Source organism: Vigna radiata, chromosome 5 (genome assembly GCF_000741045.1).
Source record: "Vigna radiata var. radiata cultivar VC1973A chromosome 5, Vradiata_ver6, whole genome shotgun sequence".
Lineage (NCBI taxonomy): Eukaryota > Viridiplantae > Streptophyta > Magnoliopsida > Fabales > Fabaceae > Vigna > Vigna radiata.
Genome location: NC_028355.1, coordinates 12,612,724 through 12,640,413, shown reverse-complemented (window position 1 = coordinate 12,640,413; position 27,690 = coordinate 12,612,724). Strand labels below are relative to the sequence as shown.

The window sequence follows — 27,690 nt, the reverse complement described above, 5'->3', positions numbered from 1 at the left end:
ACTGACTGAGGTCTCGGAGATTCCTAGATAAACCTGGAGGTCCTCGCCGGGTGAGGGTCAGTTCATAACAGGAGGTTGGGTAAGAATATCTTTGATCGCACGGAAAGCTGCTTCACAATCGTCGTCCCAAATGTTGGAGGACGCCTTCTTCATTTTCTTTAGGATGGGAGCGGCCCGTTCGGCCAATTTTGGTATGAATCGTGACAGCGCGGTCAAGCGACCGACGAGTCTTTGAACGTCTTTCACTGTTCGAGGAGCCTGCATCTCCAATACCGCTCCGCATTTGTCTGGGTTTGCCTCAATTCCCCTGGACGTCAGCATGAACCCTAGGAATTTACCGGCGGCCACCCCGAATGTGCACTTGGCCGGATTGAGCCTCATCCCATACCGGCGTATTTATCTAAAGACCTCTTCTAAGTCTTGCAAATGTTGGATCCCTTGTGCCGATCGGACGACCATGTCGTCGACGTAGACGTCCAGGCAACGTCCTATTTGGTTAGCAAAGATTTTGTTCATCAAGCGCTGGTACGTGGCGCCAGCATTCTTTAGTCCGAAGGGCATGACCTCGTAACAAAAGTTGGCTTGATCGGCCATGAAGGCCGTCTTTTCCTTATCGGGACCATGCATGGGTATCTGGTTATAACCTGAATAGGCGTCCAGGAAACTGAGGATTCTATGTCCGGACGCTCCGTCTACAAGGACATCGATGCTGGGCAATGGGTATGAATCCTTTGGGCAAGCTTTGTTCAAGTCAGTGTAGTCTGTGATTAATGGAATCTTAATCAAGGCCCAATTGCAGGCCTGTTGGGGTTAATCTGGTTTTACCTTAATGTAATACAGCTTCTACGACCTTCGTTAACCTGCGTCGGGCGGATACCGGACGGCCGTCTCAATGGTGTAACTAGAACCAAAAATCCTCCATTCGGACCGGTTAGTGCTCGGTCTTGATTGTTGACAATTATGCGGGCACGACAGCAGAATGCGGTTCGTCATCTAGGTTGTACACGTTTCGCGAAGACAGGGCGAGGTTTTGACGCCGCCCGTCAGCTATCGCGAAGACAGGGCAAGGCGTTGACCGGTCGTACGTTATATGTAAGATGGAATTCAAGGTCTGATTCTCACGTGGCCGGCTGGACTTCAGGGCCGGACGGCCACGTAGGGTACAGGTTATTTTAAAAATTATTTCGATTATTTAACCAAAGCATATTTAAACGAGGTAAAAAATGTAAGACTTTAGGCTTCGATTCATAACTGAAACCTATTCTTTACTTTATGCTTTGGTTCTCACCTTTTCCATCTTGACATTGAATAAAAGCCGTTAAAAAGACACTTGTGTTAGGAAGAAAAGATTATAAAACATAAAAAAGCACAAGTCCAAAGAATTGTTGATTTCATAATGGGAAGGAAAGAAAGGCTCGTAATGGTGACGTGGTAGCATAGTTCGTGTTAGTGAAAAGGAAAGGAAGGAAGGATCGTGGAAGAGTGACAGCGAAAGCGGTGGCTTGATTCATGTTTGATGACAAGGAAGGGAGCAGAGTGACTTTTATAGTGGAGGAGTGATGTAACGATGCAAATGGGAAAACTTGTGAAATTATAAATTTTTTAAAATTTTAACTCTCATAGATGAATAAGTCTTAGTTATTTAAAAATACTTTTAAAAATGTCACTATTGATATTTTTGAAATTATTTGTAAATCTATAAGTTTTGATATTTTAAATAACGAAATTTATTCTGGTAAAGGTTTCGGTTCTTTAAATAATCAAAGTATATACTAATATAGATATTGGTTCTTTAAATAACCAAAAAATATACTAATATAGTTAGACTTCAGTTATTTTAGAAGGATCCGTGAATCCGCATCAGACACGTAAAACAAAATTATATTTCTTTTCTCCGTAATTTGTCTCTATCTGCCGTAATTACAATACAATAAACCCCAAAACCGACTTGACTTAACACACGCGTTCTCAACGCGCATTGCCTCCTTTTTTTTAATGATGTTATAACCACATATCTTCCATTTCACATTCAAAATTTTATTTTAAAAACTCTTTTTGTATTTCAATTCACTTTCTTTTACGTACCATGAAAATAATTCCTAAATTTACCTTACTTTCTTCATTAACTCTCTTTTTAATAAATTCCTTCATAAAATTAAATGTTCAGAGGGTCAACCATATGATAAAATCAATATATGTTATAATAATAAAACAAATATGAGTCGGTAATAGATATATTAATAAAGTTTATTAAATTTTTTTATTCTAGAGAAATAAAATAAAAAAACTTATATTTATTGAGATAATATAATTAATATCTTCCAATAATAAATCCCAACATTTTTTTCCTACTTACAAAATAATATTATCGTAAACAGCATGTACTTACATAGATGAAATAAAAAAGTAGAACAGCTTTCTAAGAAAATAGTAGGAAAGTTCGCACAAATTGGGTAGGCGTAGACAATTCCCCTTGCATGAAAGTGCAGTTATTCCCGTACACAAAGTACACCCTTTAGAAAATCCAAATCCCAGACTCAATAAATACTACACATACAACACATGGTTTCCTAAACGTAAACCTCTGTTTTCATATATAAACCCTAAAAAGGCTTTTTAGATTTCTGTTGTTCAGAACATGTGTCTCCTAACGCAGTCTGATTTGAAGCGTATTTTTGAGAAAGTGGATGTCAATGGCGATGGGTTGCTGAGCCTTGAGGAGCTCAATCGGATGCTTGAAATCACAGGCAATTGCCAGTACACCATACAAGAGTTGGAATCGCTGGTGGAAACGAAAAGCCTTGGTTTCAGCGAGTTCTTGTTCTTTTACAACTCCATTTCGGAGCAGCAGAATGGAGAAAGTAGAGGAAGTTGTGAGGCAGAGGAATTGGAGAGCGACCTCGTCAAAACCTTCAAGGTCTTTGACTTGGATGGCGATGGCTTCATCACCAGCCATGAGCTTGAGTCTGTCTTGAAAAGGCTTGGCATGTGGGATGACACCAACTGCAATGATTCTACAACCATGATTCGATTCTATGACACCAACTTCGATGGTCGTCTTGATTTTCAGGAATTTAAGAATATGATGTTGGTTTCCAGAGCCTGATCCTCCTCCTCTGTTTCTGTAAATATGTGTTTTATGATCATCAACTTTATTCATAAGTCTTCTTTATGCAACTCTGTTGCTGTTTATATTACTTTCTCCTTTCTCTCTTCTTTTTTAAGGAAGAAAAAAAAAAGCAAGTTTTGAAATTTAGTTTCAATGAAAGTAAATAAAGAAAAACTTAGAAAGAATCCGATTTTTTATTCTTGGTATTTTATCATGTCTTTTTTACTTAACCATTTTTTAGTTTGTATAGTACTATAACTAGTTATTTTCGGTAGTGTTTTTTTCAACGGTTAAAATTCTCAAGGATGATTCTCATATTTGTAGAAGAATTCAATTCAATCTTTTTGTTTTAAATTGTTTTAATTGGATTCTCAATTTAAAAAATGTGTAACAAATAAATTTTTTCTTAAATGATAAGAAACAATGTCAAGACAATTTGATCTGGATGATTTATTATATAGAGATGAAATTTAAATTATTAAGTGGAATTTGGTAAAGTAAAAGAAAAAGAAAAAAAAAGCAAAAGGAAAAAGAAACAAAGTTTTCTTTGTCTCCCTATTCATCATACACCTCCTCATGTCATGATTTTCAACTTCATAAGCCGTCACTAGATTAATTAACCCTAAACAGAAACATTACGATGTCATTAGAAACCACTGCAAGAACAGATTTGAAACATTTAATCGTGTTCAGAAAGAGAATCCTAAAATCACGAGTTCCATCATTCGCGACAACCTTGCCTCCATGTGTTGCCTGCATCTCCCTCCTCGCACAACCATCATGAGAACCATCATTGTCCAAAACCTGTAAGAATTCGAACTACTTAAACCCTCAATCTCACTCCAAAGCACAACGCCTCCATGGAACCTACAAAAACATCCAAATCACAAAACCTAGATTGTGAACCTATTTTCGCCTCTGTCGCGCCTCCATAAGCTAGCGTATCACACCTACAATCAAAGAATCAACAAGAAAATCCTTCATCACAGACCAGGCAGATCTCCACGCAAAACCATCATTGACTTTGTATAATCCAAAATCGTGCCACCACAAACCACTCAGGTTCGTTCCTCCATAATCCATAAAGCCCAATCACGAGTTCATCACGAATAAGAAACGTATCATCTACGAAACTCAAATCCAAAATAACCTCGCACCACCACGATCCACTTCGCACCTTCATTCGTGATCCATACTTGCAAGGAATAAAACCCAAAACGCAAACCAAGGAGACACCAGAAAGAACGAACCAAAACGCGAGTTTGTTCATCATCTGCTTCCTCGCAAAGCCTTCGCCGCCACCAACGCACCATGAAAAGAAATCTTGCTGCGCGGAATCCCTGCTCCTAATTTTCACTGTACTAAATCCCTAATTATTTTTCCTAACCACCGTATCCAATTAAATAGTGTCACATCATAAATAAAACCTCCAATTCCACATAATAATTTAAATTCTATTTCCACGTAATAAAATTATATAGGTCAATATGTCTATTGTGCACCACATCAACATGTTTTGACATTGTTTTTTTCCATTTAAAATGACTTATTTGATACACATTTTTAAAATTGAGAACTCAATTAAGACAATTTAAAAAGAAAAATTCAAATTGAAATTCTTGTACAAATATGATTATCATTGAAGAGTTTTAACCTTTCATAATCACACTTGAGATTTTAATTAGATATTTTTTTTCATAAATTTAAATCTAACATGAATTTGAACCGTTCGAATTTTTAATTTTGAAAGCATGAATACATTTAGCAAAATCAGCTGTCATGACGAGATGAAGTTCCATTCCTCCATACCAAGTTTACTTCGTGTCAAGAAAAAAGAAAAAAAGAGGATGATAAAATGTTTGTATTTGCTTTTTTTCGGTTTTAAGAATACTTATTTAAAAGTAATTTCAAACTTTAACGGTTTGGGTGGAAAATTAATTGTATGGAAATTGAACAATTTCTTTTTATATATATTTTCTCTCTTACTAAATAAAAAATATTGTGTATTTCTCCTTTTATTTTCTATCTGGCGCATAAATGATAAAAAATTAACAGAAAAATAAATAAAAAAAAGTTAGTTGAAGCAGTTTTATATGGTTAAACTGCTCTAGAAGTACAAGGTTGAAGAGTTTCGTTTCCGCCACTGAAAGTATGTAATGTGCGACCAAAAATGGCTGCGTGGGGGCTTATGTAGTTTTTTCTTGCATACACTAATCTTTTTCACATTTAAAAAAATTAGGAAAAATATTTTTGATGTGATATTCTTTTGACTGTATAGGCTAACTTCTTAGTCTTTAATTGTAGCTTTCTTATTGTGTTTATCTTTAAAGAAAATAGAAAAACCAAAGACGACTTTTTTATAAAATGATCTCACATATTCTAGAGGTACCATTTAACTATAGCTATCAATGAAAGCATAATTTCTTAATTAACATTAAAATCATAGACTTCGTAAATTAAAACCAATAATATTGACTAGCTACATCTTTTATTAATCTCCATGCCCAAACTTTCAAAATAGCTCATATAATTGATTGAATCATTTTTACCTTGGGCAGAGTATTAATGCCAAATACACCATATTGTTTTAACAAGTAATTTTCAGAAAATGGTACTTATATTGATAATATGAAGTCTTTGTACTGTTGAATTATCAAAAGTTTTTTTCATATATAATTTTATTTGAATTTTGCAACAACTACATTAAAACTCTATCTAACACGATATTTCATTAATTTACAGAACAGAATTGGTTTATTATTCATAAAAACTCTATATTGATGTAACCATGAGTAGATTATAGGTAGGGCATGTAAAATGAGTTTATGTGAAATTTCATTATATAATTGCAAGATCTCTATTATGTGTAGATATACAATGAACCGTGTTGAATAAACTTTGTTTAGTTGAACAAATTGTCAAATTTAAAATCTACGCTTTCATTTTTCTTTCTATCATCATCTAGCTGGCGGCTTTAAAATACCTCAACATTTATAACACTTTCATTTTTTTTTTATATATAAATGTTTGAGTTGGTTTAAAAATAAAAATTTTGTAAATTCAAATGTAAAATTTTAAAATAATTTTAATAATTTTATAACAAATTTAAATAAAGTTCAATATAAAATAAATATAAATAAGTTTAATCAAGATAAGATAAAAGAATTTGATAAAAATACCAATTTTAATCCAAATATTTTTATAATATTTATACAACAATTAATTTTAGTTTTAATTTAGAAAGAAATGAAATTGTTTAATTTAAAAAAAAATAAAATTAAATTAAGATAAAATAAAAATCACATTAAAATTAAAGTAATAACACCTAGTGTGACAGTGACAGATGATAATAGTGTAACTACCATATCATATTGTCACTCACATAACATAACATCATCAGTTTCACAAGTGATAATTTTTTTTTTCTTAAATTAAAAAAAATTACAAAATCACGAACATGACACTTTTTAATGTTATTAGTACAGTACTAATAAAAAAAATTGAAATCAAAATTTTAATTCAAATGTATATAAAAGAGATAAAAAAACAAATAACATGATTTAACCTTTAATAAATATTCACTCATAATATTGTTAAGATATTAAAATTATTTTTATCAATAAAACATATAAATAACAATATTATAAGTACGTTTGTTAATGAATATAATAATTTTAAGCAATAAATATGAATTACTCATATGATAATAATTCTTAGATATCATAAATAAAAGTGATGATAAAAAAGAAAGAAAACATGATGAATGCTCTGGTTTTAGTTTTTCTTTTTATAGTTTTTTTCTAGACATATAATTCAACAACCAATAATTTGAGAATAAAAATTATAACTTTAAAAAAAGAAAAATCAAATTTCATATTTGTTTTTATTTTAAATGTGTGATTGTTCGATGGTGATTATGGATATGAGAAAACCAACAATGTTAAATTGAACGATATAATACATTATAGGGCGTTACTCCCTTTACCTCCCCACTTCCAACCTCTACCCCCACAATTTTTTTGATTTTTTTTAAAAATACGAAAATAACCTTTCTTTATTTATTGTTTTTACCTTTTTAACCCTATTTATTAAAGTTAACCTAACCTATTCTCTCCTTTCAATCACTTCAGTCAAACACACATTCCCAGATTCCCACCCCCCACCAAGTTAACTCTTCAACTTTTCAAAAACTTTTCATTTTCAAAAACTCTTCATTCTCCCAGTTCTCTTCGTTGGCGTGGTGGTGATTTTGGCTTTTGGTGTGTGCGGCCAGTGTGTGGTGGTGTGGCGAGGTGCGACGGTGTGTGCGACAGTGCGGCGCGGCGCGACGGTGCGGTGGGTGGTGGTGCGGCGGTGCAGCGCGGTGGTTCTCGAGAGGTTAGTTTTCCTTTCGTTCTTTTTTTTTTTAAATGTATGCAATATAATGTTTAGGATTTGGTTGATTTCTGCTGTTGTTGGTTTCTGTGTGGTTTGCTGTTTTGCTGTTGAGGTTTCTGTGTGCGTTGTGTGCAGGGGAAGAAGACGTCCACGCCCTGAAACGGATGTCGTACATTCGTTCGGTCCTGAAACGGATGTCGACATCCCTCGACGAATGTCGATATCCGTCTCGCCTCGCCTAGCCGCTTTTTAACAGGTTAAGGTCCGAGCACCAGGACTTGATATCTCACTTGTATCACAATCACCACTTGAACAACAATCACCAATTGAACGAGAGTGAGGAGAGAAAAAATTTCTGAAAGAATAGGAGAAAGAATTTCGAGGGGATGAAGAATGAAAGCATGAAATTAAAAAGTAAATTTTTGATAAAGGATAAAATTAGAATAAAAAAAATAGAGTAAAGGGTAAAAATGTAAGGGGAGGTGTAGGGAGCAAGTGGGGAGGTACAAAGAGTAACTCCCTACATTATATTGTCTGCTTTTTTAGTTAACATAGTATCCAATAAATTCGCTTTTCAGCATGATTATTTTATAGTAAATTTCTAATTTGTAATGGACATGAACTGATTATCTATTGCTAATGGTTTTTAGGATGAATGATTGTTCAATAATTTTATTGATGTAATTTTAAAATTTATTGATAAGCAAATGTACTAGTCCTTGAAAGTGGAAGATTGAAGGTGTTTAAAGCAATTGGATGGTATTGGGTGATCTTGAAATACTATACAACAGTTTCTGAGTTCATTTTGAAAGACCTCTTTTCTTTTGTATATTGTCATTACTGCGAAAGTTCTCCATATCAAGTTCACATTCTTTGACAAAAATGTTTAACTTATGAAAAATCTTCTCTGTGCATTTCTAATTTATTTCTATTAGTCACAAAAATTGATGTTTACACCTATCAATTATATATATATATATGCTTGAAGTCATGGCATGGCATTAAGAGAACAAAAAGAATAATCAAATTGTATTATTCAAGAATAATTGTTTATATATATGCGTAAACGTGTATGCAAAATGACAAGTAATTGTTTAACTTAATTAACAAATTATTGAGATGTCATGTATACCCTCAAGCAGCTTTAACATTAATATTAAAATTAAGTTTACATGATCTGGTGATATTAAAATTAAATAATTTATACTTTTTAATATTGTATACTATCTTTTGACTTATACATTGTTAACTACAAATTTATTGACTCTATCATTATTTAATATAAGGTCGACTATTTTATTCATAAAATATTCAACAATAAATAAAATAGATTTTTATAAGGGACTATTAACAAATTTATGGTAGAGAAATAGCTCACAATGTATGTGACTCAAAGTGTTATGTGAGGCATTTTTAAAATAGCTCAAAATGAATTTCTCTTTATTTATAATTGTTAAATATATGATTTTATATCTGTATAGGTAGGTAGATTATCATGTGAAAACAAGAAATATAAGAATAGTCTTAAGTAAGGTCATTTAAATATGATTGGTTTTAATGAAATATATGATTGAATTGGTAGTGTAATTGGTATATTAAGGTTGTTCGATCTGTTGATAAATAATGCGTATGTTAAAAAATGTGTGGTGTTGGTAAAGTAAGAGAAGCAAGGGTGATCCTACCAGTGAGATCAGGCTTGCTGGATGAGTTTGTGAAGAATGCTTTCAGTAGTTTATTCGCGGAGCGAGACATTCACTAATCAAAAGTTTTAAACAAGTTTTGGTGAACTCAGAAAAATCATGGTCGTTGGGTGAATTGAGAATTAGTTACACAAATTTTTAAGAATTTGTTTCCAGTAGTATTATTTGCAATTATTTTTATTTCCTTCTTATTGTTCTTTCTCTTCAATTAAATACGTTTATTTTTTATATTACTTTCACTCGTTTTTATTTGATTAATGCTATTTTTGTTACCTCTACAATTTATCATTTATCACAATTATTACAATAGTTCGTATAAAAGTTCGTATCAGAAATGAAATAAAGTTGTATGAAACAAGCGGTATAAAAATGAAGTTAATAAAACACAAACATTGACCTTTATTTAAGTACTACCAGGCCGACCATTCACCAGGCCGATCGACTACCAGATCGAGTGGTCGACCACCCACTAGACCGACTGACTACCAGACCTTTACTGCCACGTCAATTAAAAGTAGTCAAGGAAGGTGGCATCACAAGTGGCTCGCCATTTGCCACCTCACAGAAAACTTAATGTCATTGATTTTTAAAGACTAAAAATACGAGTTTCCAAGCTAAGAGGATGAAAATGAACAAACCTTTCAAAGAGGGACGAAACCCAAAATCTCTTGATAGTTCAGGAACTAAAAATATATTTAACCCTTTTTCATTCGATGTTCTTCATTTTACTTCCTAGGGTTATTAGGAGAACTCTCATCATCCATTATTCCATCTTCATCAACATCATCTAAATCATGAAACTCATGTTTCCAGGTGGAAATACAAATTATTACTTATTCAAAATCCTTTAACCAATGATAAAAGCAAATGCAGATGCAAATGTGAAACTGGCCGGATTAACTTATAGGATTGAACAAGGATGAGTTTTTTACATTTAGATTTTTTTATAATGATGTAGAGTCGTAGGATTGAACAAGGATGAGTTTTTTACATTTAGATTTTTTTATAATGATGTAGAGTCGTCAGATTGAACGAGAATAATTTCCTTACATTTAACTTTTTAATGATGTGGAACTGCTTCATTGAAAAGTAGTCTCAACCCACTCTTCTTAACTGGATTGGCCCGCCAAACTAAACTTTTTTTTGTCACTCCTATACACCAGTGTCACATAATTACGCAATGCAAAATGAAAGTCACTATATAAGACTGAATTAACTACATAAATGCGCAAAGATGCAAGTATATACATTGTCTAAGTTTGATTTGTGAGATCGAAAGATTTAGTATCATTATTTCTACATTTAACAAGGATAATTAATTTTCATAAGAATAATAACAAGAATAAAAATATTTAATATATTATTTTTAAAATATTTTACTAGATCTTTATATAAATATGTCACTTTTATTGAAATAAAAAATAATTAATTTGGAAATAAATAAATATTAAAATATATATTTTATTAAAAGTTGAATATATTAATTGATTTAATTTTAAAATCTAAAATGGTGGTTAATAGGAGCAAGTTAGATTTAAACAAAACAGAAACAATTTTCAGTTCATTTCAGTTTATATAAATACTGTAAAACATTCAATATGTGGTTAATGAGAAAAATTCGAAATTCAGTACCTTGTGAGTGCCTATGTTTTCTCTCTACGTTGTGTTTCAGTGTTCCAGTGAGTGTGTTTTTTTGTTTCTCTAGCCAGTGTGGGTGGTGGTTTGAAAACCCTAGCATGAGGGTTCATTTTCTCTGTCTTCTCTCAAGCCATCAGATTCTGAAAACGTGTTTCTCTCTCTTGCCAAAGTGTTTGTGTTTTAATATAACATTTAAAATGTCACATACTTTTCCTTTTATGCCCTCACATCTAATATGGTATCAAGAGCACAAGTTTGGTGGTTCCTGGTGTGTGAAGTGGGTGTGTGATTGGTGATTGGAATTGTGTGTATCCAAAAGAGGAGAAAGAAGGTTTTTTTGGATGTGTGAAAATCAAAGAAATTGCAAGAGTTCAGCAAGAAAGGGATGGTAGGCATTTGAGTATACGTGGGCCATTACTAGTGTTTGATGGGAAACACTTTGATGACTGATGCATCAAGATGCAAGCTATCTTTGGCTTCCCGGATGTTTTAGATATTATAGAAGATGGACCGCCTAAGTTGAGTGAAAAAGTGTAAGAGGAGAAGAAGAATTTTTGTTGTACCAATGTGTCAACCCAAAGATCTTCAACAAGATCTTCAATATACAATTTCTACTTGGTGCAACCAACCCATGCATCACTCTTGTCTTACTTCCACGGAAATCTCCACAAAAGCTTATCAAAAGAATGACAAAGTATGAATAAAATATTACCTACTCTAAAAGTAATTCAAACAAAACCAAAATCGTGTCTCACTATTAACTTTGCCACCAACTTCTATCATATATCCAAAAATATAATTGAATTACCCTGCTCTTCTCTCACTCTGGCGCGCGCGCGCGCACACACATATATATATATATATATAACAACTCTTCCCCAATTATCATTCAGTAAACGAAGAGAAACTCATGCCTACCTATTTTTTTTTTTTGTCGTGTAAATCAAAGAGCATAAAACAAGGAGAAACCATGTACCCCTCCATGACAGTCCCTCGCTCAACACATCCCTCGTCACCCCCAAATTTTCCATGTAGAGGAAAAACAACACCAGCCTCATACAATGCAACACATAATAAGAAAAATAACATACAATATCAAACACTACAAGCACAAGATAATTCTAGCCACTCCCCTTACCTGAATCTAAATAAACTTTTCTAATGTCTTGCTTGGTTCACTACAGAGTTGCAAGGTCTCACCCTCTTCACCAATGCCCTAATTTGAATGAAGGTTGCTAGGTTACTTTTCACGTTGAAAGAATCTCCTTTTTTTACCCTAGTTTACTCTAAAACTTCCTTAAATATTTCCATCCCAATATCACTATTTGTTTTCCTGCTCTTATTTAATTATTTATTTATTTAAAGCCTGATACCCAACCCGTAATTAAAAGAAAACACTTCTTCCCCTTAACATGTAGAACCAAAAAGAACATATCTAATTTTCTCTCCCAAAAAAATAAATTCAAATCTCCATATGTATAAATATAATAAATACCTAGACTTTCATCCAGTAGGAAGAAAAACAACCAAGCTCAATTATAAAAAAAAAAATACCTAGATCCACCTCTTTTAATGCATAAATATATAAAATTCTATATTATATAAAATATATATAAACATAAGCAATCTAACTTTATATATATATATATATATATATATATATATATAAACTTACTCATTCTTTTACGTTAAAAGTCTAAACTAAAAATCACTAATTTTACTAATTAAATCTTCATACTATTACAAAATACTTTTATTTTCCAACTTCATACCATAAATAACTTTTTAATATTATAATTATAAAAATAAAAATACATATATTTTTATTTTATCCGAATCTTACATTGTGTTTTTTCTTTTATGCCCTCACATCTAATACAAGAAAGTACTCTATATTGATGTAACCATGAGTAGATTATAGGTAGGGCATGTAAAACGAATTTATGTGAAATTTCATTATATAGTTGCAAGATCTCTATTATGTGTAGATATACAATGAACCGTGTTGAATAAACTTTGTTTAGTTGAACAAATTGTCAAATTTAAAATCTACTTTCATTTTTCTTTCTATCATCATCTAGCTAGCGGCTTTAAAATACCTCAACATTTATAACACTTTCATTTTTTTTAATAAATGACCCGTGTTCCTCGACTGTCGTCATTTAATAAAAGTTAAATTCATTCATTTATTTTCATATTTTACAAAAATATTAAATCGTTTTTTTATGTGTCTAATTTGATTTTTATTTGTTTTTTCTAATTTTTAATTTTATTTTTTAAATAACAAAATTATCATATGTCAAGTGTTGTAATATATTATGGTCTTAGTTTTAATTTAATAACTGTATTTTTATTTTGTTTCGATTTAATTATAATTTTTTTGAAATTAAAAAAATTTCTATTCTCAAAATTGAAATCAAATTTAATTTACATAAATAATACACACATACTTTTATTAAAATTAATATTTTTATTAAATATTTTAACAAAATTAAGTTTATTTAAATTTATATTTTACACTAAATTTTATTTAAAATTCTTTTAAAGCTGTTAATAGAAAATAATGTTAATAGAAAAAAAATGAAAATTAATTTTGTTAAAAATATATAAAATCAAAATTAATTTCAACTAATAAATATGTTAAACTTTTCAATCAATTACATTTCAAAAAAAAATTTATCAACTTTTCCAATTATATATATATATATATATATATATATATATATATATATATATATATATATATATATATATATATATATGTGTGTGTGTGTGTGTGTGGGTGTGTGTGTGTTTAATAGCCTATTTTATCTCCAGTTTCGTTAGATAATGTCAATTCAGTCCCCCTATAAGTGTTTGGAATATGTCTATAGTTTTAAGTATAACCAAATGAAGTTAATGCGTTGATGATCTCACACCAATTATTGGCAACATGTCAATATATTGTTTTGTGTGTGTTGACATGTTACTTACAAAAGATATTGTGTTTTATTAAGATAGGGTTTTTTAATTTGGGGAAAAATTGATTTAGGACTGATTTCTGCTAGATTAGAAAAATTGGAGTTGTGCGAGAGAAGATAGAGTCGTTGTCGCCCTTGACCTACATTGTGAACACATAGATCGTGTATAGATCGTTCTACGTCGGATTTGGATGCGCATTTTCAGAAATCGTGTTCATGGGTATTACGAAAAGCGCGATTCGAAGGTGCTTTTATGATAACTTTTGTTTTGTGTTTGGTTGTTGTCGTTGTGGTCCCCCATCAACGCAAGACTTTCCAGTGTGTTTTGTCCTCACTCACACACTTTCCGAGAAAACTTCCCAGAAGGTCACCCATCCCAAATTACTTCAGGCTAAACACGTTTAACCATGGAGTTCTTATGGGTTAGGCTATAGAAAAACTTCCCAGAAGGTCACCCATCCCAAATTACTTTAGGCTAAGCACGCTTAACCATGGAATTCTTATGGGTTAGGCTACAAAAAAGCAAATGCATTTGTTGATATGAGTAGCCAAATCAATTCTTTTAAGCTATCCTTCAACCGTATAGTCCCATACCTATACAGTCTCTAGATCCCTCTCATTCTGGTGCATGTTCGATTCGTCCATGTGCCCCTTCCATTGCTTTGTTCTCACTCACACACTTTCCAAGAAAACTTCCCAGAATGTCACTATCCCAAATTACTTCAGGCTAAGCACGCTTAAACATGGAGTTCTTATGGGTTAGGCTACAGAAAAGCAAATGCATTTGTTGATATGAGTAACCAAATCAATTCCTTTAAGCTATCCTTCAACCGTATAGTCTCATACCTATACAGTCTCTAGATCCCTCTCATTCCGGTGCATGTTCGATTCGTCCATGTGCCCCTTCCACTGGAAGCCTACCAGGAGCCGCTCCTTGTCCGTGCCTCTTGCACCGACGATCACTCCCCTCCTTCGTCAATGCCCGTGCCTCTTGCACCGACGATGATTTGGCTACTCATATCAACAAATGCATTTGCTTTTCGGTAGCCTAACTCATAAGAACTCCATGGTTAAGCGTGCTTAGCCTAGAGTAATTATGGGATGGGTGACCTTCCGGGAAGTTTTCGCGGAAAGTGTGAGTGAGGACAAAGCACACTGGAAAGCCTCGTGTTGATGTGTGGGGACAGTCAGCAGTCCCTGTAAGTTGTTGGGGCGTTACAAGCGTCACATTTATCGTTGGCCATTGTATGTGCATTTGCTTTGTTTGTATTGCGTCATTGTGGTTGTGGTCCCCCCTGATGGTGTGTGGATAAAATTTTTTATTCTCGTAATTGTGTTTTCGCTTTATTTTACTTGTTTTTTGGATAGACAACATGTGGATTAAGCATATATTTAACTGTAAACAATTTTTATATTAGTTTAAATGGCCAACTCATACGTTGAAGTCGCGTTTCACCATGCAGGGAAATTTGAGAATAATGGAACATTCAGATACCACTATGCAAATTTAAAAATTGATTCAGAACGATGGAATTATTTTGAAATATTAAGCATTCTTAAGAAGATGGGTTATAGGAATGTAAAGGAGTTGTGGTATTCATTGGATTGTGGTTCTGTGTTAGAAAATTGTTTGAAATTGTTATCAGATGACAAAAGTGCAAGTCATCTAGTCAATATTACTATGTTGAATGGTCAAACTCACGTTTTTGTTACACACATGATGTGTCAGGCTCATTATCTTTTGGAATTGGAATACCCAAACACAACAAGTTAGCGGACTATTAGATATTTTTGAAGGGAAACCACAAAAATGAACTAGTGTTATCCTCACCACCTCCTTGTGTATGAAAAGAAATTTCAAGGTAAAAAAATATTTTCACCTGTCAGGTTTCATGTGTCAATACTCGTTCGGATTAGTTTTGGTTTTATCATATTCTATTGTCCTATGTTTTGTTATTTACTTATTCTCATTTTTGTTTTTATTTTTATTTCTATTTTTTTGGTTTACTTTATTTTTTTATTTTTATTTCTCCGTTTATAATTTTTCAGTTTTTTTGTTTAATTTTTGTTTCTACTTTTTAGTTTTAGTTTTTGCTCTAACAAGAAAAGAAAAAGTTTTGTTTGTAGTGTAAAAAAAAAAATAAGAAAAAAGAATTTGTTTTGTGGAAAAGAGGTGTACATGTGTTGGTGGGGGAGGGGGCAAGAAACGGCTTCTGCAGGCACGATTTGGTTGGCAGAGACGGTTCGAATTGGGCAGAGTTTTTCTTGTAGGCTATTCAAAAGGACAATCCAGAGGAAATTGAAAAAAAAGGACCCAAAAAAGAAGAAAAAAAATCATCGTTCATTCCTTGGGAGAGGACAACATCATTTCACAAAGAGAGAAAACAAAAAGAGCGCCGGCCAGAAGGAGGGGGAAGAGATCACCGGAAGTGCAGACCTAACCAAGACAAGCACAAGACAAGCACAGGAGCTCCAAGAGGTAAGCATTTCCTTCACTCGTTCATACTGTCGTGTACAATGGAATAAGAATTGAAGATTTTATGTTGGCTATTGCATTTTTATGCTTGTTATTGCAATGATATTGTGCGAATCTTCACCACCCTTCATTCTTAATCCCCATCGTTTCCGATTGCTAAGAGAAACCTACCCTCGTACCGAATGTCATCATCACCCTTTCCATAACCACAATACAGTCATTTTATCCCCTCCAAAGTTGTATTGCCCCGCTAGCTCACCTGCCCCATGGCAACATGGCATGGCCCCGAACCACCCTCCCACAAGGATCATCAACCCCACAGTTACAGACAATGATGTCACCGAGAGATCCTTACCCGGAAATAAGTCCACGAAATCTTACAGATAGCTATCACAGAGTTCAAGATTGACAATGGGAGTTGAGGAATAGCACCCTGTACAAATCCTTGCCTCCATGCATGTGTGGGCATTTTCACCACCTCTATGGAAGACGGTCAAAATCCAAACTAATGAATAACCCATGGCCTTCTTACGAGAGCCAAAACCACACCCAGCACAAAAGCCAGAAAAGCAAAAAAAAAAACTTTCGCATCTTCCTCATTTTGCTCCTAACTTCTATTTCACGGCTTACTCCTTGATCTTGAACTTGATTTGGATCCTAGCGATGACAACCATGGTCCACCGTTTTTAATGGCAATAAAACAAACACCTAGCGTAGCGAGAATCAACCCATCGAAGCCGATTCCTCTCACAAAAGGAAACTTAATCCAAACCTACAAATTGTCCAAGGCCATGGCAAACGGCGGCAGAGGCATGGAGGTCTTTGTGCTCGAGTTGGGCAGCCATAGGGGGGGTGAAGGTGTCTGTGGTGGCGATCATCGAACTTGGAGTTTGGTCTGATGCGCGGAAGAGAAGATTTGGTACCAGGGAAAGCCAGCGGTGTGGTGGCGATCGGCGGCGCGTTGAGGTCAAAACGCAGGGGAAGGCGGAACGACAAAGCCGACGATGTTGTCACCATCGTGGACGACGGAGGAGGAAGAGTCGTAGTCGTTATGACAGTCTTCGGAGACGAGAGGCGAAATGCGCCGCTGGTGATGCCTCAAGTCGCCACTCACGGTGGCTGGGATGGTGGTCGTGGGAAGAGGAAGGCTCGTGCTCACACTAGAGAGAAAACAATGCCTCTGCGTTTCGATTTTTTTTCGAATGGGAGGCCTCCTCGGGGTTTGGGATGGAAGAAACCTTAATGGGTTCTTAGTAAAGAGGTATTGGGCCCATATCGGGCCAAACCAAAAATAAGAGATAGGGCATTGATCTCTCCACCTCCCCATTTCAAACCTACACCTCCCCATTTTTTTTTATTTTTCTTTAATCACCAAAATAATCTTTTCTTATTATTTATTTTTACTTTTTTAACCCTATTTATTAAATAACCCTAACATTTAACTTTCCACTTCATTCAGATTCTACTTTCCCTTTCAAGGCAGCCCCATCTCCCCCATGGCTCTCCACCTCCCCTTCTCTGATTCTTCTCACCCCCACGCTCCAAGTTCCATTTTCCAAAATTCCAACTCTCCCACTCATCTTCTTGTGCTTTTAACTTTTGGTGTGCGACGGTGCGGCAGTTTGGCGGGTATGTGCGGCGGTGCGGCACGGTGGTTGTTGCTTCGTAGTTTCGTTTTTGTCGTCTACGAGACGTTGGTTTCTTTCGTTCAGCATGATATAGGTTGTGTTGATTTCTGCTTCCTTTGAAAATGTATGTAATATAGGGTTTAAAATTGTGTTGATTTCTACTGTGCACGATTTTCTGTTTCGTTGTTGTTGATGTTTCTGGGTGGGTAAGAGGAAGAAGACGTCCAGGCTTAAACAGGATGTTAAACAGGATGTCGCACATCTCTCAACGAATTTCGACATCCGTTTCAGGGACAAACGGACATCGACATCCGTTTAGGCCTACTTTTTATTTCTAAGTTTTTAGTTTATTTTATAAGTAATTAAATTTTAACTTTTAATTTTAGTTTAATTGTATTTTATAAGTAATTAAATTTTAAATATCGATAAACTTTTTATTAGTTTAATTTTTTTTATTCAGTTTATTGTATTTTTAATTAATTTATAGAGTATTTAAATTTAATTTAGTGTTATTTTATAATATGTTATTTAATTATATTTAAATTAAAATTATTTTATTAAATAAAATAATTATCATTAAATTCTTGAAAAAAATACAATAACAAGAGAGAGCCTCACAGTGAGGGAGCACATAGAATTCAAAAAAAATAATAACGAGAAAGACAACATATACGTGTGGGTGGAAGGATCAACGTGAGAAAAAATAAGTTTTGTATAATAGGAGATTAAAATTAAAATTAACTTATAAAATAAGATTAAAATTAAAATTAACTTATAAAATAATTTTTAAATTTTAATTAAGGGTATAATAGGAATATAAAAAAAAATAGGAATATAAGAAGGGATAAGATTGGAATGGGGAGGTGGAAGACCAAATGTGTGGGGTGGAGGGATCAACGCCCTAAGAGATACTCTTCCTTGCAGCCCCTGTTTTCCTTTTCACATCTTTTTACTTTTGGACTTAGGCCCAGTCTGTTATTGCAAACAAAATTGGTTTAGACATCCCTGTTTTCATTTTCACACCCTTTTCCACTTGGGCTTAGGCTCATTCTGTTATTAGAAATAAAATTGGTTTAGACATTCTTGATCTCACTTTCACACCCCCTTTCAGCTTGGTCTTAGGCCCAGTCTGTTTATAAAAGGAAAAATGGCTTGGACACCCCATTATTCTCATTTAGGCCCCTAAAGCTTTTATTTATTTTATTTCATTTTTTTTTATTTTAAATATCTATCTATTTTAAAATATATGTAATAATACATAATATATATATATATATATATATATATATATATATAAGAATAATAAAAAATATGTTCTTAAGGTTAAAACACACGTATGATCGCTCGCGTCGTCCTTATGTTAAAAACCTTTTCTTCTTTCTTATATAAAAATAATCAAAAAATATATTTCTAAGGTTAAAGCACACGTGTAATCGCTCGTGTCGTCCTTGTGCTAAAAGCTTTTGTCGTCCTTGTGCTAAAAGCTTTTTCTTCTTTCTTATATAAAAATAACCAAAAAATATATTTTTAAGGTTAAAGCACATGTGTGACTACTCACGTCGTCCTTGTGCTAAAAACATTTTCTCTTCCTTACATAAAAATGCCAAAAAATATCAAACATCTATATTTTCAAACAACAAACAATCTTTCTGTCAGAACTACGTGATCCTTGATTCTCCATCCATAGTGGAGATACGTAGGAGCAATGCTAGTTCTTATCAGGTTCACTACCCAAAACTTCAAATCTTTCCCAAACAAATTTTCTCAACAATTTCCCAAAAATTAAAAAATATCTTTTGTTTCCTTATAATGTCATTTTCGGGGATAATTAAACATTTTGAAAACCACATCACATTAAAGTATTTAATTAAAGGTACTTCCTTAGGACAGACGTTGTAAGGTGCTAATACCTTCCTACACGTAACCGACTTCCGAAACCAGAATCTGGTTTTCATAGACCATGTCTTATCATTTTATAGTTTTTCCGTAGTTTTCCAGAATAAACTATGGTGACGACTCCAAATCTCTTTTCCAAATTCGTTTTCTTTTTGGATCGTCGTCCCGTCGTGATTCTGATTGTGATAATATGCCTATGAGAGAAGCCAAACATTTTGTTCTTCGAAGCTCAAAGTAGTACTGAAATCTGAGTGAAGCAAGAAACATGTTGAAAACAACACCATAACTCCAAAAAGGACGACCAAATTATCCTCAAACCAAGATCGCTCCTTTTCTCTTGCCCATAAGTTAGAAAACCAGTAACCAGCTTAGAAAATTCAAAGTCCACACTCACAATGGTAAATCAAAGAAAGCAATAACACCACAATCCTCAATGACATGGCTAGAAAGCTGACCGAGAATTAATGAAGAAAATCCCCACAACAAGATCAAACTAAGCAATGGGAATGAGGTGCCAGCGGTGAAAGAGAGGATATATATTAACTTATCTTTTGTCATTTGTGTCATCCCATTTCTTGTGTTATTGAATTTCGAATTCAAGTAGAAAACAGTCAAACACATCTCTGCACCTTCCTTTTTTTTTCTATTTTTTAACTGTTAATCTTTGCCTCGTTCTCAAATTGAAAATGCTTAAAAGTTACACTACTTATTGTAGCATGATTGATTATTAAGCGATTCATATCATCTACAAGTTCATTCAGTTTATTATAATTAGCTAAGCAGAAGGCTACATTCAATACAAAAAGATTGATTAAATGAACCTCTACCAATCAAGTTAGTTAACCTTATTATCATCCTATAATGGATCTGGTCATTTTTACATATAACCTCACCATAATCATAAATGTAATTAGAACATATTTTTAATGGCTTATGAGAAAGGTTAACATTCAATTATCAAACTCAAGAGCACCTACGTTAGTAAGCATGCATTAGGATTAAGGTTTGGTTTAGGTGACAACTCATAACTTCATTGGTTGCACCTAGCCTTGAAAACATTTGGATTCACTCCAAAGTCACTGAAAAGATTTATATCTTTTTTCTTTTCCTAATATTTATACCTATATATATTGGGAAACCAGTAATACATTGTATATAAATCTATAACCTAATGAGGTTTATAAGAAAATAAATCAGAAATACATTGTATATAAATTCATAACCTAAAGAGGTTTATAAGAAAATAACCTATTTATACCAAATAACAACCAAAAGGAGGACAAACCTCCTAGTAAAATGACTAGGGCTTGAAAACGATTATCTATATTCCTAATCTTCCTTTTTACAAATCTTAATCCTACTAAAAAGTAAACACTAAAGGTAGTCAATAGATAATCTCTCTTTTTAGTACTTACTAAAACAGATGGAACCACCATTAACAAACCTCAAAGATAACATCCTGCCATCGAGGCTAGAATACCACATAGGAATTTCCATAAATTTATATTCTCCCTTGCTTCTCATCCATTAATGAGTATTTAATAAACTTGTCAATGGGAAGGACACAAACATAACCTGTTATGTTAAGTAGTGTATCTCTCAATATTCTTCGGCGTTCATTATCTCTCAGAGATATGTTCCCTATTACTTGATTCGAAAGATACCTTCAATCATACTTCTAATCAATAATTTTATGAAATATATTCTCAATGGTTCTTCATAATGAAGCCTCTAATCTTGGTGAGATGGTATTGAAACTTGTTAGTCTGTAAGGAAAGGGAACAAGAGTCCAAATGCAAAGCAGAGAATACAAAAAGAAAACAGAGCAAGAGAGAATGATCTGAATGAATACTAAATTTCGTTCGATTACTTGAAAACACAAAGATAGACTACAATATATAACCAATTAAAGCAACTGTAACATACAGTAACAAACAATACCGAACGATTATTAACAGTAGAAGGCCGAACACATGCCGAACACGGCTAAAGACCAAACGACACCTTCAAAGACAAAATGTAAGTACAAGACCGAACAGTCACAAGTATAAGACCGAACGGTCACAAACAATAATTGAGTCTAACTAACAGTACTCCACCTAGACTCAATTAAAGACAAAATGCCAACGGTAAACAATCATAGACCGAACAATATAGAACCATTCCTCGACAAAAAACTTCAGAAACTTTTCCTTTACAAGCAGCTTAATTGGCATATCTGCAAGGTTGTCTTTAGATGCTATTTTGCAAATATAGACAATATCGAATTCCACAATGTTTCTGACAAAGTGCAACTTAACATCAATATACTTTGTTCTTGAATGGTAAATTTGGTGGTTGGCCAAATGTATGACGCTTTGATTGTCACAATGAACACAACCAAAATTTTGATCAATCCTCAATTCCTGAATCAAGCCTTTTAACCAAAATTCCTCCTTTACTCCTGTCAACACACAATTTCGTCCGGATTAATTTTAGGCCTTATGTTTTTATCTCGATTTTCATTTATTCATTTACTTATTTTTATTCCTTCTTTTTATTTTTATTTTATTTTATTTTTCTTTTTATTTTATGTTTCATAATTTTCATTTTTGGGTTTTGTTTTACTTTTTATTATTAGTTTTGTCCTAATATAATTAAATTAGTTTTTTCTTAAAAAACAAATATATGTATATATATATATATATATATATATATATATATATATATAATAAAAAATAAAAAATAAAAAAAGGTAAATAAAAAAAACAAACAAATAATAATAAAAAAAAGCTTGGAATGTGGTGAATATGTGTGCAACGCGACAAGGGAAGACGATCTTTTGGTTGGGAGGAGGCACAATAAAGGAGGGATTGCAATTTGGCATTCGGTTTTGGGCAGTAGAGGAAGTTTTGAGGATTAACGTATCAAAGGCAGCAGCAAAAAGCAATATCAGGGGCAGTAGCAAAAAACAAAAGATAACATTACGATCGGCTATTTTACTAGTGAGAAGGTTCATCGACTAGGGGAGAGGATTTATCATCTTCACTTGTAGAGAGGAACAAAGGGCACCAACTAGAGGGAGGAGAAAGAGGCCAAGCACGAAGCCAATTAAGACAAGCAGAGCTTCAAGAGGTATGCGCACTCCGTTCACCCGTGTCTTCATGTATTTTCATGCAAGCTTGTTGCATAGTGCTTCGTTTTACACTTGATGCTACTCTGTTGAGATTATGTTACAATGTGAGTATTTCCCTTTCTTCGTCATCGTCTTATGCACATCACACTCCTTCTTTAAATTGAAAACCTCTATTTGCATGTTATTAATCATCTCCACCCTTACCCGGCATCATTGTCATCATCCCATATTCACTCTTTGATTTCCCTTTGCTATTGGATGGCTTCCATGCCTGTTCCTACCATTCAATATTACCCATTTTCGCCATTCTTGTCACACCATGCTCATAGCAGAATAAACTATGTCAACCCAATAAAACCCCTCAACATCACGACACCATAGCCTCTTCAATCTACCCTCGGGCAAGAAACCACACAGAAGACACCAAATCCATTCCTCAATATGTTTCTACCCTTTGTTTTACCAATGTTCATTCATCAACTAAGTTGGAAACACCGAGACAGTAACATAACCACAGAACCAATAACCAAGAACAAAGAACAATTGCCAGCACCCAACATAGAGGTGTTTGGGCTGTAGGAATTTCGAACCTTGGGCTGACAAAATTTCGAACCCCTGTAGGAATTTAAGTCAGGATGGAACCTTGGGCCAGGGTGTTTGGGCTGACAATTTTTTTTCGGTACCCCTTGTGTTTCCACGTTGCACCCACGTTTCCTTGGGGCTAAAACCCACCTTGTTTGGAAAATCTTTTCTTCTTTGCCCTCCTATTTCTGCTAAACCTCCCACCATGAAATTTGGGCTTGAGCCCAGACTGGTTATTATTAGTATTATTATTCTCATTATCAGTATTATTATTATTATTAGGTTAAAATCATTTAGGCATCCCTATTTTTGTAAGGTATTCCCATTTTGGTCCCCTCCTTTTAAACCTTCCCAATTGAGTCCTTATAAGTGCTAATTTCAAACAAATTAGCCCCTGCCGTTAAAAATCGTTAACAATATTAAAATTGTGCAGAGGTGGGTAGATGACGTGGTTAAAATTCTCCTTTTGAGGTGTTAAAATTGTGCAGAGGTGTTCACATTTTTCCCATTCTCCTCTGCACAATTTTAACACCTCTGCACAATTTTAACACTCAAAAGGAGAGTTTTACCCACGTCATCTACTCAACTCTGCATAATTTTAACACCATTAACAATTTTTAACGGCAGGGGCTAATTTGTTTCAAATTAACACTTATAAGGACTCAATTGGGAAGGTTTAAAAGAAGGGGACCAAATTGGGAATACCTTACGAAAATAGGGACGCCTAAATGGTTTTAACCTTATTATTATCATCATCATTTTATATATATAAAAAAGAAAGGATAAAATTAAAAATCAATAAAAAAATATTTTGAAAAGGTTTAAGCACACGTGCGACCGTTCGCGTAGGCCTTGTGTTAAAAATCTCTTCTTTCTCTTTTACTGAAATCAATAAAAAATATTTTGAAAAGGTTTAAGCACACGTGCGACAGTTCGCGTAGGCCTTGTGCTAACAATCTTTTCCTTTTCTTTTACAAAAATTGAAAATCAATAAAAAATATTTTGAAAAGGTTTAAGCACACATTCGACCGTCCGCGTAGGCCTTGTCGCGATTCCGGTTGCGACAAATGGCTACTCCACTTGGGAAATCGAGAGTCAGGCTATTTAATTAGATGCACGAATTCGATGTGGTTTTGCTTTATGTTTTTTCTTCCCCTTTTTCTTTATCTTTTTTTTTATATTTGAAATATTGCAATAATGGTTGTATATTGGGCAAAAGGCTCAAGACCATAAAGAGATAAACCTTTAAGAGGAGATATGGAAATCTGTTGAATCTAATGGAGGTTGAAATACAGTTACCCGCTATCACAGCCTTGGCACCTTTCAAGATTTCCCATTAGCGCCAACTATAGAGGATTTTGAGCATATCTTGGATTTGCCACTGGAGGGCACTACTCCCTATCAACATTTGGAGCATCATGCCTCTATACCCACCATTGTCGCCATCATGAAATTACATCCCAAAGAGCTTGAAGACAGGATGATGACGAGGAATCAAGTGCATGGGTTGTCACAGGGATATCTGGAGCAGTACTTACATCATCTGACTGATAAAGAGGATTGGGAAACTTTCATGGATGTATTAGCCTTCACCATATATGGCATTGTCTTGTTTCCCAAGATAGAAGAATTCGTGGATTACACCGCAATAGACGTCTTCGTGGTAAGAAAAGTAAGATCAGAGAATCCTGTAACAACAGTTCTTGCGGATGTTTATGGGACCTTGAGCTTTTGTCATGAGAGAAAGGGAAAGAAAATTCTTTGTTGTTTACCGACGTTGTATACATGGATGACAGAGCGCGTGTTTAAGGAAGCGGTCGACGTCAAGAGTCTGTCGGAGGCTTTGTCACACCAAGGGCTTAAAGATAAGGAAGGAAATGAATGGGCCCAATTCTTTGCTGGCTTGGGCGAAAGAAGTATAAAATGGCGCCTTCCTTGGCTCGGAATTAAACCGTCTATACATCATTGTGGCAACTTTCCCAATGTGCCTCTCATAAGTGCCCGGTACTGTATCAATTACAACCCTCTTTTAGTTCAAAGACAATTTGAGCATCCCATGAGAGGGGCACCTTCACCAGATTATCTTGTTGCCCTATTCATTTACTATGAAAACGGGCATTTCATTGAATTGTTGAGAAAGGTTAGAAGTACTTGGGAAAACGTTGTTCGGGAAGAAAGGATCAAAGGTTGGGACCGGTGGACAACGAAGTTACTTATCGTACATGGATCCTAGAAAGGGTAAAAGAAGTTAAACTCCCTTTCAAACCCATCAATGATCAGCCTGCTAATGAAGGACTTTCCCAAAACCAAGAGAGTGAAGAGATGAAACAATTAAAGGCGGAAATGGAAAGGCTAAGGGAAAGAAATGCTAGATTGGAAAAAGAACTGCAAAGTGCGCACAATGATTTCGTTGATATAAGGAATGATAAGGAGGAAAAAACATGCGCCTATGAAGAAGTTCTTAGAAGTCAGAGGGCCGAAAGAGATTATACGTTCTTGAAGCAAGACCTCGCAGCCGCAAATAAAGAGCTAGCAATGAGGGTGAAAGAGAAAAATGTGGCGTTGGAAGAAGGGAAGCAATGGAAGCATCTCTATGAAGAAGCCAAGAGAGATAAGCGGGAGGCCCTGAAAAGATTAAGAGAAACACAAGTTCAGGTAGAAAAGGTGGGGCACCAGATGAAAGAAATGGCTACTTCGTTTGAGGCTGATATGAACCGAGAGTGCTGGAAGCTAGCAGAAGCAGAAAAGGGTCACCGGGCCATGATGCAATAAATGGAGAGTTATATTGAAGAACAAGAAGAACGATGGAGGTCAATGGAGTTCAAAGAAAGGCATCAGGCCTTGGTAAGACGAATGGAGGACCACATTGCAGAGCAAGAACAAGCTGGGAAACATTAGAAAGAAAGTTTCTCTCAATTACCTGCTTTGGCAAATGGAGCAATAGAAGATATTCCTAAGATGGTGTTGGACGTCGAAGCGAGCACTCATTTTTGTAGCCCACAAGCAGAGATAGAACTGTTTATTAATCATTGTAAATGGTTGGTGGGAGAGATGAAATCTTTCATTGCCCGGGCGCGGGATTGATCTACATCTGAATTGCTTGTTTTGTTCCTTAGACGATGTAATCATAATCGACTTTCAAAATACCCACTTTTAACAACGCCTCCAAAATAAACCTCCTGGAGCTCTGGACTTCATTCACGTTTCTCACCAATTCATGTTCTTTCACTTCGACAGCATTCGTCGATGCCCTTCCATGCCCGGAAAGTGGATTGGCCTCGATGCTAGGCTTATCTTCTTGAAACTTTAACCGCCTCGAATCAATTAGACTCTGCACTTTATATTTGAGAGCCATACATCTCTCTGTTGAGTGACCGATGCATTCCCCATGATAATTGCACTTGGCATTTGCATCATAACCCCTGGAAAACAGAGGCTGCAGAGGCTTCATCGGACAGATAGCGACCAAACCCCTTTTGAGCAGAATGGGCAACAACTCCGTATAAGTTGTAGGGATTGGGGTGAAATTAATGTGACCTCTTTCTTGGTTTCTTCTTGGATAAGAATTTGGGCCTACATTCATATTGGGACCTCCATTTGATCATCCCCTCCAATTATTAGTCGGGATATATTGTGGTTGATAGTACCCCTATGGTTGGTAAGGCCTAACCTGGTGAACGAATGACGCGTTAGTTGCATAAGGAGATTGGCCCCAGTATAAGGAGATTGGCCCCAGATTGGCCTCATCCCGCATCTTTCATTTAAAGAAGACTCAATTCATTACATCGTCTAAGGAACAAAACAAGCAATTCAGATGTAGATCAATCCCGCGCCCGGGCAATGAAAGATTTCATCTCTCCCACCATCCATTTACAATGATTAATAAACAGTTCTATCTCTGCTAGTGGGCTACAAAAATGAGTGCTCGCTTCGGTGTCCAACACCATCTTAGGAATATCTTCTATTGCTCAATTTGCCAAAGCAGGTAATTGAGAGAAACTTTCTTTCCAATGTTTCACAGCTTGTTCTTGCTCTACAATGTGGTCCTCCATTCGTCTTACCAAGGCCTGATGCCTTTCTTCGAACTCCATTGACCTCCATCGTTCTTCTTGTTCCTCAATATAACTCTCCATTTGTTGCATCATGGCCCGCTGACCCTTTTCTGCTTCTGCTAGCTTCAAGCGCTCGCGGTTCATATCGGCCTTAAAC

General features: G+C 34.6%; 1 protein-coding gene and 1 long non-coding RNA gene across 2 annotated transcripts; one reads left to right on the top strand and one right to left on the bottom strand.

Moving 5' to 3' along the window:
• The first annotated feature begins 2,359 nt into the window (after window positions 1–2,359).
• On the top strand, window positions 2,360–3,197 carry LOC106762598 (probable calcium-binding protein CML44). Its single transcript, XM_014646598.2, has one exon. The coding sequence runs from the start codon at window positions 2,639–2,641 to the stop codon at window positions 3,104–3,106; it is 468 nt and encodes a 155-aa protein (XP_014502084.1). The 5' UTR covers window positions 2,360–2,638; the 3' UTR covers window positions 3,107–3,197.
• A 6,368-nt stretch (window positions 3,198–9,565) lies between these two features.
• On the bottom strand, window positions 9,566–12,320 carry LOC111241658. The gene is made up of 2 exons (XR_002667744.1): window positions 10,819–12,320; window positions 9,566–10,338 (listed from the first exon to the last, which is right to left on the bottom strand). It is a non-coding gene; the product is annotated as an uncharacterized LOC111241658 (long non-coding RNA).
• Between the last annotated feature and the right edge of the window lie 15,370 nt (window positions 12,321–27,690).